Source organism: Hyperolius riggenbachi, chromosome 6 (assembly GCF_040937935.1).
Source record: "Hyperolius riggenbachi isolate aHypRig1 chromosome 6, aHypRig1.pri, whole genome shotgun sequence".
Taxonomy (NCBI): Eukaryota; Metazoa; Chordata; class Amphibia; order Anura; family Hyperoliidae; genus Hyperolius; species Hyperolius riggenbachi.
Window position 1 is genome coordinate 292,876,380 of NC_090651.1, and position 14,587 is coordinate 292,890,966.

General features: G+C 40.3%; 1 protein-coding gene across 1 annotated transcript in view; it reads left to right on the forward strand.

The window, feature by feature from the left end:
- LOC137522797 (netrin-1-like) overlaps positions 1-14,587 on the forward strand; it is a 172,762-nt gene that overhangs the window by 134,232 nt on the left and 23,943 nt on the right. The window contains exon 2 of the mRNA XM_068242888.1: positions 3,666-4,690. Within this exon, the coding sequence (XP_068098989.1) occupies positions 3,697-4,690 (994 nt within the window). The 5' untranslated portion in view covers positions 3,666-3,696. The remainder of the gene's footprint in view (positions 1-3,665; positions 4,691-14,587) is intronic.

The following is a 14,587-nucleotide window of genomic DNA, read 5'->3' on the forward strand; positions in this document are numbered from 1 at the left end:
CTTACCTCACTTATATATTCAAAGTATACAGTAATTTCAGATTTACAACTTATTATATTTTTGAACACCTTTTATTGCTGTTATGAGTTCAAATAATTTGAAAGATGTATTCACACACATGCAGCATAAGTAAGGACAATTCATTTACTCCATTGCTACAAGTTAATTGACACTCTTTATTCAGATGTTAGCAGCTGAAGTTGCACAGTTAAAGTGCTGCCTTTAAACTTCTCAGCAAAATTGATAAGACACCATTGTACGGTGATGATAAATGGCTTCAAATGTCCCTTCCTCTGCTTAGGGACAGTTGTTCCAGTTTGATGTAGGTGACCTCTTTCATGCCTCCTGTGAACCTGTTAACATCTTTGTGAAAAATGTACGCCTCACCATCTTCAGTATAATGTCCCTTTTGCTTGAGATTTAGGGCTCTTTCACACTAAGACGCAGTTCAATATAATGTACAAATTCAAAACTAACATGCGTTGCGTTAGGGGCACGTTGTGCGACCTTAACGTTTGATGCAACGTTAAGGTCGCACAACGTGCCCCTAACGCAACGCATGTTAGTTTTGAATTTGTACATTATATTGAACTGCGTTATGCGTCTCTTGATGCGTAGTTTTTGTTGCATACTGATAGAACAAAAACGGCGCATGCGTCACATTTTAAAAAGAATCAAAAACATTACTGAGCATGTGCAAACAGTCCAACGTAGCTAATAACGCAGACAACGCACAGCATGCAGCACTTTCTAAATGTTGCTACACGTTACATACAACGCAACGTGTGCACTGTGAATGTCACACATACTTTGTATTGCTGTGCGTTACTCTGCGTTATTACTTTCTATAACGTGCGACTTTAACGTCGCACTGGGAAAGCAGCCTAAAGGCTACTTTTACACTGGCACGTTGCACTTGCTGTGTGTGTGTTGGACAAAATAATTGTATTGTTAATGCGAAGCAATTATATTGTAACGGTACGTTCACATCTGCGCATTACAGTGCGTTGTGGTTGAATTCATCAGCATAACATCAGACTTGTTTACAATTGCAGTGAAGAATCATTTTCATTGAGTGTATGCTTTATTGAATGTGTTGCATTGCACGGCTAATGCAGGATGCGACTTTTGTCCTCAGATGCTTTGTGATGCTGTTTTTAAAGTGGACCTGAACTCAGAATTTCCCCTCTGCTCTAAAAGATAAGCAACAGCATAATAACTTTTAAAGAGGAAACATTTTGTCGTTACAGCTGATACAAATCCTGCAATAAATCTGCAGAGTTTCTTCTTCCTGTTTTCATGGAAGCAGGCATAGGGTTAACACACTGTGTATACAAATTAGCTTCTCTGCCGAGGCAGCCAGCTGACACTGCTGAGAGATCAAATTACACTTGTTATTTGTTACAGATGAGTGGGAATTAGACAGGCTAAACTCTCGTAATACATACAGTATAGGGTGCATTTCTCAATGTTTTCCTTTTGTCCTGTGCAAGAGTTCAGATCTACTTTAAAGGGAATGTTTGTGGGACATTTTCTTCACCTTTATTGAGCCCATATCATTTCAGTAAGATTTTGAGACATCCATTGTTGTCAATGGGAAGTTTTCTGTCATTGCTATTGTACATTGTACAGCGCCACGGAATATGTTGGCGCTTTATAAATAAATAAATCATAATAATAATAATAATTGCTATAAGAAACAAGAACCTTGAAAAATGCAGAGGCACAATTATTAAAGTGAACCTTAACCCTGGCAGATAAAAAAAAAGTTTCACTTACCCGGGGCTTTCCCAAGCCCCCTGAAGCTGTCTTGTGCCTTTGCAGCTCCTCAAGTGTCCTCCGGTCCCCACTGCTGGTTATTTTAATTTTTGGCCCACTTGGAGTAGCCCCCCGGCCATGCGTATTCTTCTCCGCCTTGCCGCCGTCAAGTGTGTCCTGCGCAGGCATACTGCACTTGATGGCGGCAAGACAAAGAAGAAAAACAAAACTAACCCCGCAGCGGGGACTGGAGGACAGCCAAGGAGCGGCGAGGGCACAGGACAGCTACAGGGGGCTTGGGGAAGCACTAGGTAAGTGAAACTTTTTTTTATCTGCCAAGGTCAAGGTTTACTTTAAGCCTGCCACACAAAAAGTTGGGCAAAATAGGTCCAGCTGTGACAATTTTTCTCTAGCACAACAATTTATACAATCTCTTCGGTGCTGCCAAAACCTGCTTTCAGATTACTTCTAATAAATGTCCATTTTACTGTCTCACATTTTTCACTAGCGTAATAAAACGCCTGTTCTGTCCACTGTCCAGGATTGCAGGCAGAATAGCCACACATGCAGAATAAAATATTGCAAGCCATTTAAAAGTAATATTTAGTTTTTAGTATTTAAGTAGTTAATACTCTTGCCTTGGACCTTTGAAGTTTGACAGTTTGTATGTTCTCCCTGTTAGTGTGGGAAAGGAAGAGAAAACTTGTCTTTCGTAAAGCCCTACATACTATGTTTCAGCTTTATATAAAATAGGTGTTGGAGTAAACTGTGCAATAAAACTGGAATATGTATTTAAAGATAAATGCATTTTCACAAGGTAATTGTGGTACTGGTTGATACATAGGCTTGGCTGATAAATGTCCTCTTGTCTTTGAAAGCATTTCGAATGTTGCATCTAGGAAGCTGATTTATAGTTGAAGGACACTTAAGCTAAGTACACATGGGGGACCGTTGTAGCTGGTCGCTGGCACACCGTGGACATGTGTGCAACAGCTCGTCGCCAGGTCCCTCTGTGCAGCAACCGTACACACGGTGCACAGAGGGACAGAGAAGCTGTCGCCGAAGGTTCGGCTATGGGTTGCTGTCGCTAGTCCGCATACACACGCGGTACATGTGGCGGACTAGCGACAGTTGCGACGAAGTTGCGGCGACAGCTGTTGCCGGCGTTTGGCCGCGCCGAATCACCTGGTGACAGCTCTTACTAGCGATGGTTCGTGGCACGTGTGTTGTACACACGAGGGACCTGTCGCCTCAACACGCGCGTGCCACGTGGTTGCGGCGACAGTTGTAACCCATGTGTATGTACCATTAAAGTGAGAGGAATATGGAGGCTGCCCTATGTATTTCCTTTTAAGCAATACCATTTACCTGTCTGTCCTGCTGCCTCTAATACTTTTAGCCGCAGACCCTGAACAAGCATATGCAGATCAGATGTTTGACTCAAGTATGATTTGCTGCATGCTTGTTTAAGATGGATGATTCAGACACTACTGATGCATGAGAGATCAGCAAAATGCCAGACAACTGGTATTGTTAAAGGAAATAAATATGGTAGCATTCATATCCTCCTCACTTTAGGTGTCCTTTAAGCGTGGAAAAGGAATAGTAGCCACTGGGGGCACTTAGGAATGAGAAGTCTTCAGGTGCTGATAAGCTTGTGCTTTGTTAATAAATGTATGTTTTAATATGCATGTGGGGCATAATAAATAATAACACAATAAACATAACATAGTTAATAGTATAATTTTAATTAGTTTATATTTTATACAATTAAATGTGTTCACTGTACACTGTAGACGCTTCTGCTGCAATTTTTATTTACTTAAAAGAGGCAGAGGCTTTATGCACTTTTAATGTTTAAATAATGGTATCTTTGCATTCATTAATTCTGTATTTCTTTCTTTAAGGTAATGTTTCCAACATCCTGATTGTTCTGTCATGCCTCGAATCTTGTGGGGTTTTCTTCTTTTTTATATCATCTCCTTGTTGTGCCCTGTCCCCAAGGGACAGGAGAGCAATTCCAACAAAGCTTCAACCCACCGCGGGACTCCAGATGGCCCCTGCTACGATGCCAAACAACGGCCAAAATACTGCATCCCTGATTTTATCAATGTGGCTCTCGGACAAGAGGTGATCGCCTCTAGCACTTGTGGGAAAACGCCACAAAAACTGTGTTATTTTTTAGACTCAACAAATACGACATCACGACGATGTCAACTTTGTGACCAGAAAAAGACTGAAACTTCCTATCCACCATCATATATGACCGATACAGATGCTCAAACATGCTGGCGGTCAGAAAGCGGTATAACATTTCCACAAAATGTAACGATAACTATGCCTTTAGGACGCAGGTATGAGCTTGTTTACGTCAGCTTACGTTTTTGTTCTCCCCGTCCTGACTCTATGGCCATCTATAAATCCATGGACCATGGAAAGACATGGATCCCTTTCCAGTTTTACTCCACCCATTGCCGCCGAGTGTATGACCAAGCTACCACCAGCGCTATTACAAAACCCATGCAGCATGAAGCTACTTGCACAGATTTTCAGACAGGAGTAAAACCTCTCACTAAAGGACTTGTTGCCTTCATGCCATTAGCTGGTCGCCCATCAGCTCGCCGATTTGAATATAGTCCTGTTCTACAAGACTGGGTGACTGCTACAGATGTTCGGATAGTCTTTAATCGTCTACACCATGGTAAGAAGTTGGGCATTCGCAGAAAGACTGCTTTTTATGGAGTTTCTGAGCTTCAGGTTGGAGGAAGGTGCAAATGCAATGGTCATGCTTCCCGTTGTACAGCTGCAAAGGAAGGACTTATGTGCGATTGTCAGCATAACACCATTGGTCCAGAATGTGATGCCTGCAAGCCTTATTATTATGATAGGCCCTGGCAAAGAGCAACACCAAGCAATGCACATGAGTGTGTTGGTGAGTAATCCGATTTTATTTGTTTTCAGTGATACCAATTCTGTATTTTTTATAAGCTAGCTAGGATAACTATTTAGCTTTAGTGATGAGCAAAAATTTCACAAAGACGTAATTTTGCATTGAAACTTGCAATTACGATGCAAAATCATGATGTGAAATTTTGGGAAAAGTAGTAATTAATTTAGTCTGTAATTGTAATCATTCATAATTTTTGCGTTATTTTGTGCTGATTTTAGCAGTTAGCAAGCGATAGATGCTATCATCACCATTGCTACTTGTGTTAAAGAGAATAGTGGGTACAAGTCAAAAAAGTAATTTTTCAAAAACACCTTGTAGTTTTTGAAAAAATCGATTTTAAAAATGCAAAGAAATGCAAAAATACAAAGAAAAAATGTATTTTAAAAATAGAAAAATGACAGTATAAAAACTATTTTTCCTTTGCATATTTAAAATTGATTTTCTCAATCGGCACAAAGTTAAGTGGAAATTAAGTGGAAATATGAATGAGTACACAAATCAATTGAATTTACAAATCGTAATTACATATGGGCATAATTGTGAACAATTACCCAAAATTTAGTAACCGTAATTAGCCGATTACTTCACTACCTCTGATCTCATTCATATTATTCCATCACAGTTGTAAACACTGAAAATGTAGTACTATGTGCCAAGCCCTATCACCTTTTGTAAATTTATAAATGCAGGGTTAAGCAATTTTAGCATTTTATATTCACTAATGGATCAGAATTGGTCTGTTTGTGTAAATATGCAACACAGGCAGGTTTCTTTTCCTGTCCACAAAATGTGTACATAAATGTACATGAATTAAATGATTAGACCTGTTCAAAAGTAACTGTAGTTGTGAATGATGTTGCCAAACATAATTTTTGTGTGTAAAATCAAAGAAATGATTTGTTTAGCTGTCTGAATTTACAGGGAACCTGAAGTAAGAGGGATACAAAAAGGGAGACTGACACAGGGCCGGTTTAAGCAACAATGGGGCCCCAGGGCAAAATAAACCTGGCCCCCCCCCCCCCCCCCCCCAACATATACCCCGGAACAAAAATCGGCATTAGGGGACCTTTTTTGCAGCTGGTATAGTCAGGGTGTGAAGTCCCAATCGGTCGGAGCTCCACATTCTGGCTATCCCAGCCTGCATGGGGGACAAGAGTTAAAAAGTTTCAGGAAGGGCGACTCCACATAATTTTTTTTTAAAAAAATTCCCACACTATAAACATAAAAAAAATAAATTGGGAAAATAGGAAAAAATGCTAGGGATCTTCATACAGCCATATTGCGGCTGTATAGCGATCCCTGGTCAAAGCGCTGCAGCTGAGTATAGACCCCCTGGAAACCCCGTCAGGAAATTTATTGCACTTTCGTTTGATGCATGTAAAATTACACTACCGTTAGGTTTGCTACTAAAAGTTACATTTACCGCATTTAAAAGTATACTTTTTTCCTTCGAAACTTTAAAATCGATTTTCTCAAAAACAATAAGGTCTTTTTAAAAAATTGTTTATTCCTCTTATTCCTAATGATCTACTTAACATATCCTGCAAATTTAGGGTTTCTAGCATTTAAGGTGGATTTGCTATTAACCATTAAAGTCGGCAGGTTTTTAAATGTGTATTTTTTTTTCCTTTGAAACTTTAAAATCGATTTTCTCAAAAACTATAAGGTCTTTTTGAAAAAGAAAAGTTTTCACTATTCGTGTGTTACGTTTTATTGCGTGAATGACGTTATGCTTCATGCGCTAAGTGTGGAATTCCATTGAAAACTATGGCCCTTCGCACGATCAGATAGAGTTTGTGTAACGATCAGTGAAGCACAGAGAGGATCTGATTACCGGTGATCTGCAGTATCACTGGGAATACAGATGTATACCAGATTATAAGTGATCTGCAGTATCACCGATAATCCGATATACCAGCTAACCTCTGTTCACCTGAGTAGAGTGTAGTGTTTAGGTGTAACAGTAACCCTTTGAGGACAAGCCTCAGCGCAGTCAGGAGTACTGCACGGATTCCTTCCGCAGACCTGAACTCTCCAAGATGGGAGGAGTCAGGCTGACAGTAGGAAGAATAGTCTGAAAGTAACCCTCTGGAGGAAGGGTCACTAACAGAACGGGGAACCGCCTCTAACAGTAAGGTCGGTTCTCGTGGTCGGACAAGCCAGGTCGTACACACACGGACAGACAAAGTACAAGATCAGGAGGCGAAGGCGGAGTCCAAGTACAGGCAGGGTTCGGCAACAGAGTATCAGAAATATCGAGGTACAAGATCAGGAGGCAGAAGCAGGGTCTAGAACGAGCCGGGGGTCGGCAACAGAGTATCAGAAATATCGAGGTACAAGATCAGAGTTCAAGGGGATAGTCAGGCAGGCAAAGGGTCATAACAGATAAACACAATCAAACTAGTACTTTAAGCTATCAACAGAATCTAGCTAAGTGTAGGATTACAGCTCCAGCTGGTCCCGGCACACTTGCGGATCTGACTACGGATCTGGGTGCTCCCACGTATGTGATCGCAACGCCAGACACCAGAGCAATGACCAACCAGCAGTATATATACACAGGCACCTTCTCCAGCACCTCCCTAAGTGCTGGACCAATGAGGAGTGGAGCCAGAGTCAGCTGACCAGCCTGGTCAGCTGACTCACTTCTGGCTGTGATATCTTCCCTGCCTGAGTGCGCACGCGCGTCACTCTAAACCTGAAGGGACTATATGTCCCAGCCACACCAGCACCGCTCTGAGGTGCCTCCGACCAGGGGCCATGCGCGCCAACCGCTGACGCGACGGTTTCTCCGCGCTCTGCCATGCTCTGCACGGGGACAGTCGCCTCAGCCGAAGTGGAGGCGGCTGCCTCCCCGTGCTCCGTCACACTGCGCGCGGAAAGAGCCGCCTCCTGACTCACGGTGGCGGCTCTTCCGCGCTTCCTGACAGTTTGGCAATGAAATCAGCAATGGTGCTTACATTAACATGTGCGTTAATGTAATGTAACACGCGTCGCTTTATGTACTGTATACAGAAATAATGAATGATCTACACTCTGTTCACGTGATCTGCAGTGACTTCACGTGATAATGATACTTAGCACATGATAATGATGCTTAGCATGTGATAGTGATACGTTGCACGTGCAAAGCCTTTACACGCGCGTCTGCATGTGCAAAGCCTTTACACGTGATAACTGAGTTATCACGCTTTAGTGAATCAAGCCCCAGATGTTTTTGACGGACGTCTAACTGGATTAGCGGCATCCTCGCATGCTTGTTTCAAGTGTTTGATTCAGACACTACAGCAGCCTAATAGGTCAGCAGGACACCAGGCAACTAGTATTGTGTAAAAGGAAATACATTTGGCAGCCATTATATCCCTCTCACTTCAGGTGTGTTTAGTACACAAACCATACAGCTTCCAGTTAGCATAAACTGACTTACAACTTACTCGACTCAGCAGTTTGTGCCTTCTGTGATGCTTCTGGAGGATATTTAGTGTAACAATAACCAGGAAAAGGGTAAGTAAAAAATTAGTTATTAATAAATATAATTCTTACATCATCCTGCTCACAAGTGCTTACTCTTGTCATGGAATTCTGTGTTTGTGTGCAACATGAATAAGAAACCTTTGTTTGGAGGGAGAGGGCTACCACTGCACCATGTAATGTTACGTAGGCAAATTTAGGCTAATTACTGATGGATCTAGTCCGGGACGGTGTCACCCTATCCTCTACAGTGTCCACTTTGATCCTCTCCACCACTACGCAACGTCCATGTAATAATAAAATTACCCTGGCGCGTGTACAAAGGGGTGGAGCTACAGCATGTGAGTTGGTGCTGGCCACTCCCCCCACTGAGTCCGGGTCGCTTGCTGTAATGCAAGGAGGTACATACCCTCTGGATTGAGTTGCGACAACTAGGAGGGGAATAGTATTTTACACTGTTGGGGATTTGAGCAGCCGCAGGGTGAGTCGTCATTCGTCACACTCACGTCAACTTAGCACAACAGAAAAAATTAAGTGCTGGGGAGGACGTGGATGATCATAAAAATGGAATTGGAAGGGTTAAAGTTTCACATGATTCAGGCAGGGAACACACTTGACTTTCAGTTTTCCACGCGCGTTTTTCTGCATACTTTTTCTGCACACTAAGTGTGTTTCCATGCAGGAAAACGCGCGCGTTTTTTCACAGCAGCTGATGTAATTGATACAGAAAACTGCCAAAATGTGCAGAATCTCGGATGCAGAATGTCAGTTTTTTTTCTGCGTGCGAACAACACAGTAAGTGTACTAGCACATTGATTAACATGAGTTCTCAGTTTTTCTGTGCAGAAAACGCGCACAAAAACAGTCAAGTGTGTTCCCTGCCTTAAAGTACGCTGGTGTAGGGAATGGGGGGAGAGTTGGAAGCTACCAGTATAAACATTGAATATTTGCATTGATGTCTTATCTAGAAATTATGATCATCTAGCTTCTACAGATGAGCTGAATTTCTCTTGAGGGTGAAATGCTGTTAATTTGTTACTCGGTAGACTTTTATTTAAAAAAAAAGTGGAACTTCTGTTTCTGATATAATAAATATTAATTAAAGTTTAATTATTTTAGGTAAGCTCTAGCGGAAAATCTGATCCTTCACTCAACATTTTAAACCAGCTAAAAGTGAGAATACATTCTCTTCGAGTCATTGTTAGCTGGTTCCAGCATTGACTATGTGTAATTGCTCTGACGTACTTGGGATTTATCACTTCACAAAAGTGGCATTCCTAATGAATAATTCAGGATGTGAGACAATATTTTTTCTCTTTGTGTTCTCAGCACCCGTTTAGTTCATTCTATTATTTATTTATTTTTTTCCCTTGGTGATGCACCGGTTCCTTTCCTTTAACTTTAATGAGGAAGTGTCACAAAAATCTTAAAATTTAAAGCACATACAAATAAGAAGTACATTTCTCCCAGAGTAAAATGAGCCATACATTACTTCTCTCCCATGTTGCTGTCACTTACAGTAGGTAGTAGAAATCTGACATTACTGGCAGGTTTTGGGCTAGTCCATCTCTCCATAGGGGATTCTCAGCATGGCCTTTATTCTTTATAAAGACATTCCCTGAAAAAGATTTACATAAAGATGCTGGCCAGCCTCCCTGCTCCCTGCACACTATTTTGGCAGTTGGACGGAGCAACTGCCATTCACTAAGTGCTTTTAAAAATAAATACAACCCTGAGAACCCCCCATGAGAAGATAGGCTAGTCCAAAATCTGTCGGTAATGTCAGGTTTCTACAACTTACTGTAAGTGACAGCAACACAGGAGAAAAGTAATTTATGGCTCATTTTACTCCGGGAGAAATGTACTTCTTATTTGTAATTCTAAGATTTTTGAGACAGTTCCTCTTTAAGTAGCAAATGCTGAATCTGAAATCTGATGTATCCCTGAACTTAGAGTGGTATTTAATGCTAATAATTAATTTTTATGTGCAGTGTTATGACAACACAATTGTTTTTTACAATATTCATCTATAAATTATTTAGTGAGCGTTGGAAAATTTTAAAATCTTCCCTTACCCTGATTTACATTCAGAAATGTATCATCAGTGGTGACATCTTTAGCCCTGTCAGATGAAGTTGATTTACCAAACCAGTAAAAATAATGCCTGGTCTCCCAGAATTCTCTGGGAGGAGAATTCCACATAGCTAAATAGCCTAGGCCAGGGGTTCTCAAACCGGGTGCCACAGCACCCAGCACCTCCCAAGGTTGCCCTGGCCTGCAACCCCATCCTTTGTGAATAACCATCAGGTAATGTAACCGTACATTGATCTACAATGGGTGGGTGAGTGACCATTTGAAGGGGTGTTGGTAGTTGTTTTTGCCCAGGGGTGCCTTGAATAAAGGTCATAACAGCATCTTGGTAGTTGTTTTTGCCCAGGGGTGCCTTGATGGTCATAACAGCATTTCGGTAGTTGTTTTTGCCTAGGGGTGCCTTGAATAAAGGTCATAACAGCATTTCGGTAGTTGATTTTGCCTAGTGGTGCCTTGAATAAAGGTCATAACAGCATTTCGGTAGTTGTTTTTGCCCAGGGGTGCCTTGATGGTCATAACAGCATTTCGGTAGTTGTTTTTTGCCCAGGGGTGCTTTGAAAAAATTTCAAAGCCATCACCCCAAAAAGTTTGAGAACCACTGGCCTAAGCTAAGCATCACTGGGAGGGTGGGTCTGCAACAATATACAGTAATATCTAGATATATGAAGTGTTTCTAATCCTGATACCTAGAAAATTACCATAAAAATGGGTGTCCTGAATAATAAACAGCCTCCTGATATTTGTCACTAAAGTCCCTCTTTAAAATCAGTGTCTAAAGTAACGCATTTCATTCCATCCTATTAGTGTTCTTCAGACAAAAAACTTTTAAGGGTTAAGGAAACTTTATAAATTCATCATAAACAAACTTCTTCAATACTTATCACAACTTAAAATACATAAAAAATGAAAGAAGTAAATTATATGGACGTTCCAGGGTCACACCAAGCACTTATAATTAATTTTCAAATACTTAACCGTGAGGCAAATGTCCAAGCAAACAATTAACGGCTGACAAGGCTGTAGAATACTATTACGCTTGTCACAGTGAAAACTCGATACATGAACAAAATCCAACTCTCACCTCTGGCAGCTGCACTCCCTCTTCAGGTCTTCCAAACTAGGCTAGTCCAAAATCTGTCGGTAATGTCAGGTTTCTACAACTTACTGTAAGTGACAGCAACACAGGAGAAAAGTAATTTATGGCTCATTTTACTCCGGGAGAAATGTACTTCTTATTTGTAATTCTAAGATTTTTGAGACAGTTCCTCTTTAAGTAGCAAATGCTGAATCTGAAATCTGATGTATCCCTGAACTTAGAGTGGTATTTAATGCTAATAATTAATTTTTATGTGCAGTGCTATGACAACACAATTGTTTTTTACAATATTCATCTATAAATTATTTAGTGAGCGTTGGAAAATTTTAAAATCTTCCCTTACCCTGATTTACATTCAGAAATGTATCATCAGTGGTGACATCTTTAGCCCTGTCAGATGAAGTTGATTTACCAAACCAGTAAAAATAATGCCTGGTCTCCCAGAATTCTCTGGGAGGAGAATTCCACATAGCTAAATAGCCTAGGCCAGGGGTTCTCAAACCGGGTGCCACAGCACCCAGCACCTCCCAAGGTTGCCCTGGCCTGCAACCCCATCCTTTGTGAATAACCATCAGGTAATGTAACCGTACATTGATCTACAATGGGTGGGTGAGTGACCATTTGAAGGGGTGTTGGTAGTTGTTTTTGCCCAGGGGTGCCTTGAATAAAGGTCATAACAGCATCTTGGTAGTTGTTTTTGCCCAGGGGTGCCTTGATGGTCATAACAGCATTTCGGTAGTTGTTTTTGCCTAGGGGTGCCTTGAATAAAGGTCATAACAGCATTTCGGTAGTTGATTTTGCCTAGTGGTGCCTTGAATAAAGGTCATAACAGCATTTCGGTAGTTGTTTTTGCCCAGGGGTGCCTTGATGGTCATAACAGCATTTCGGTAGTTGTTTTTTGCCCAGGGGTGCTTTGAAAAAATTTCAAAGCCATCACCCCAAAAAGTTTGAGAACCACTGGCCTAAGCTAAGCATCACTGGGAGGGTGGGTCTGCAACAATATACAGTAATATCTAGATATATGAAGTGTTTCTAATCCTGATACCTAGAAAATTACCATAAAAATGGGTGTCCTGAATAATAAACAGCCTCCTGATATTTGTCACTAAAGTCCCTCTTTAAAATCAGTGTCTAAAGTAACGCATTTCATTCCATCCTATTAGTGTTCTTCAGACAAAAAACTTTTAAGGGTTAAGGAAACTTTATAAATTCATCATAAACAAACTTCTTCAATACTTATCACAACTTAAAATACATAAAAAATGAAAGAAGTAAATTATATGGACGTTCCAGGGTCACACCAAGCACTTATAATTAATTTTCAAATACTTAACCGTGAGGCAAATGTCCAAGCAAACAATTAACGGCTGACAAGGCTGTAGAATACTATTACGCTTGTCACAGTGATAACTCGATACATGAACAAAATCCAACTCTCACCTCTGGCAGCTGCACTCCCTCTTCAGGTCTTCCAAACTAATGAGTGTTTACATGCTACTCCTTAATTCACAATGGTTAATTTCATGTACTGCAGAGGGCTGAAGGCCAGGGAAACATAAAATACATTCCATAGCTTCAGCTATTGATTTTTTCCTTGCAAGGAAACGTATCCTTCTTCTGCCCATTGTATAACGTGCCTAAATTCTACAGCAGGGGAGCTCCACTAAGACTGGTAAGAATAATTGATTTCAGCAACACTTCCTCAATCTTTTATTACTCTTGTCAAAGCAATTGGAAGAATAAAGAATTCCAAGGGTACAGTAAATTTTCATTGCCTTATAATGAATTTCTGCAATGTGTTATTCATTGTACAAGTCATTCGACAGTCTTAGATTTATCATTCCACATCAAAACTTTTTTTTTTCGAAGAGAAACTCCACTAGGAAATGTTTGTATGAGCAGGATAGTACAGCCTCAATGTAATTTAAACAGAATTAAAACTGATGCTTAGTGTATTTGCTTTATGCGTTTCATTTGTTTAGTAAAAACTGTAAAAACTAAAATGCTTTACAGTAAATATTTTTTATTCGAAATTTAAAATGTTGCAAATTATTATTATTTTTTTTAATTTTAAAGCACCACCTGCTGGTTTAAAGAGGGATCACCCTTGGGGGAATAACATCAGTGATGAGTGAAATACTAATATTCTTTTCGCATCAATTTTTTTGGAAAATACTTTTAAATTTGACTTCCGAGCGAATATGCCATTGAAAATCATTTTGAAGAAAGTTTGCTTTTTTTTTTGCATTTCCATGTTAAAATAAACAAGTTTTCACGGTAAACATAATTATTTTTTACAAAAATTTCCTTTAAATTAAAAATGTAATTTTAATGTAAAAATGACTTTTTGGCAAAATGACGAAATTTGGACCTATGCAAAATCATATGGAAAACGCATGTAATGCTTGCCTGTGGACCTTTGTGGTCATGCGGTGCAGTCAGCTGGTTGTCGGCTGAAGTGTGTGAAAAATGCAATCACCCGTGGAAAATTGTGGCTGAATCAAGTGTGATCCCTGTCTTTACATTTTTTGAGCATAAGAGACTTCACATTCTAAAATTACAATAATAAAGCCTCTAGACTTCTCAACTGATATTTAGGTCCAACTACTGGAAAGGACGTTTTTTTTATTTTTGGTGCCATCCTTTAGGTTCTCCTAAGACAGGGGGAAAGTTTAAAAAGTCTGTTTCTGTCTCTGCCCTCACCAAAAGTTTTTAAAATTCTTGTTAGGACTGCAAAGTGAAGAAAAATTCTCACAAAGCATACGTGAATAACGGGTGCCTGGGAAAATCAGGCACAGGAAAACTGATGGTAGAAGAATATCTGTAAATTTACCGATATTTTACTATTTGAAGTGTTAATTTTCAGTCGTAAAATATCATTAATTATTACTAATGTTTTACTACGACTAAACCTAACCCTACACTCACACAGTACCCTCCCCCTGACTCCTAACCCTAACCAACTCCCCGCACAAACCCCCTTCCTGATGTCAACCCCTCACCGTGCCCACTATACAAACCCCCTTCCTGATGCCTATCCCTAACCGTCTCTCACTGCACATGTCTCCTTCCTGATACCTATCCCTAACCATCCTTCTGCACAAACCCCCTTCCTGATGCTTAACCTTAGAGAGATTTTATTTATTTGTTGTATTTATAAAGCTCCAACATATTACGCTGCGCTGGACATTAGTTTAGGTTACAGACAATATTTAGGGGTG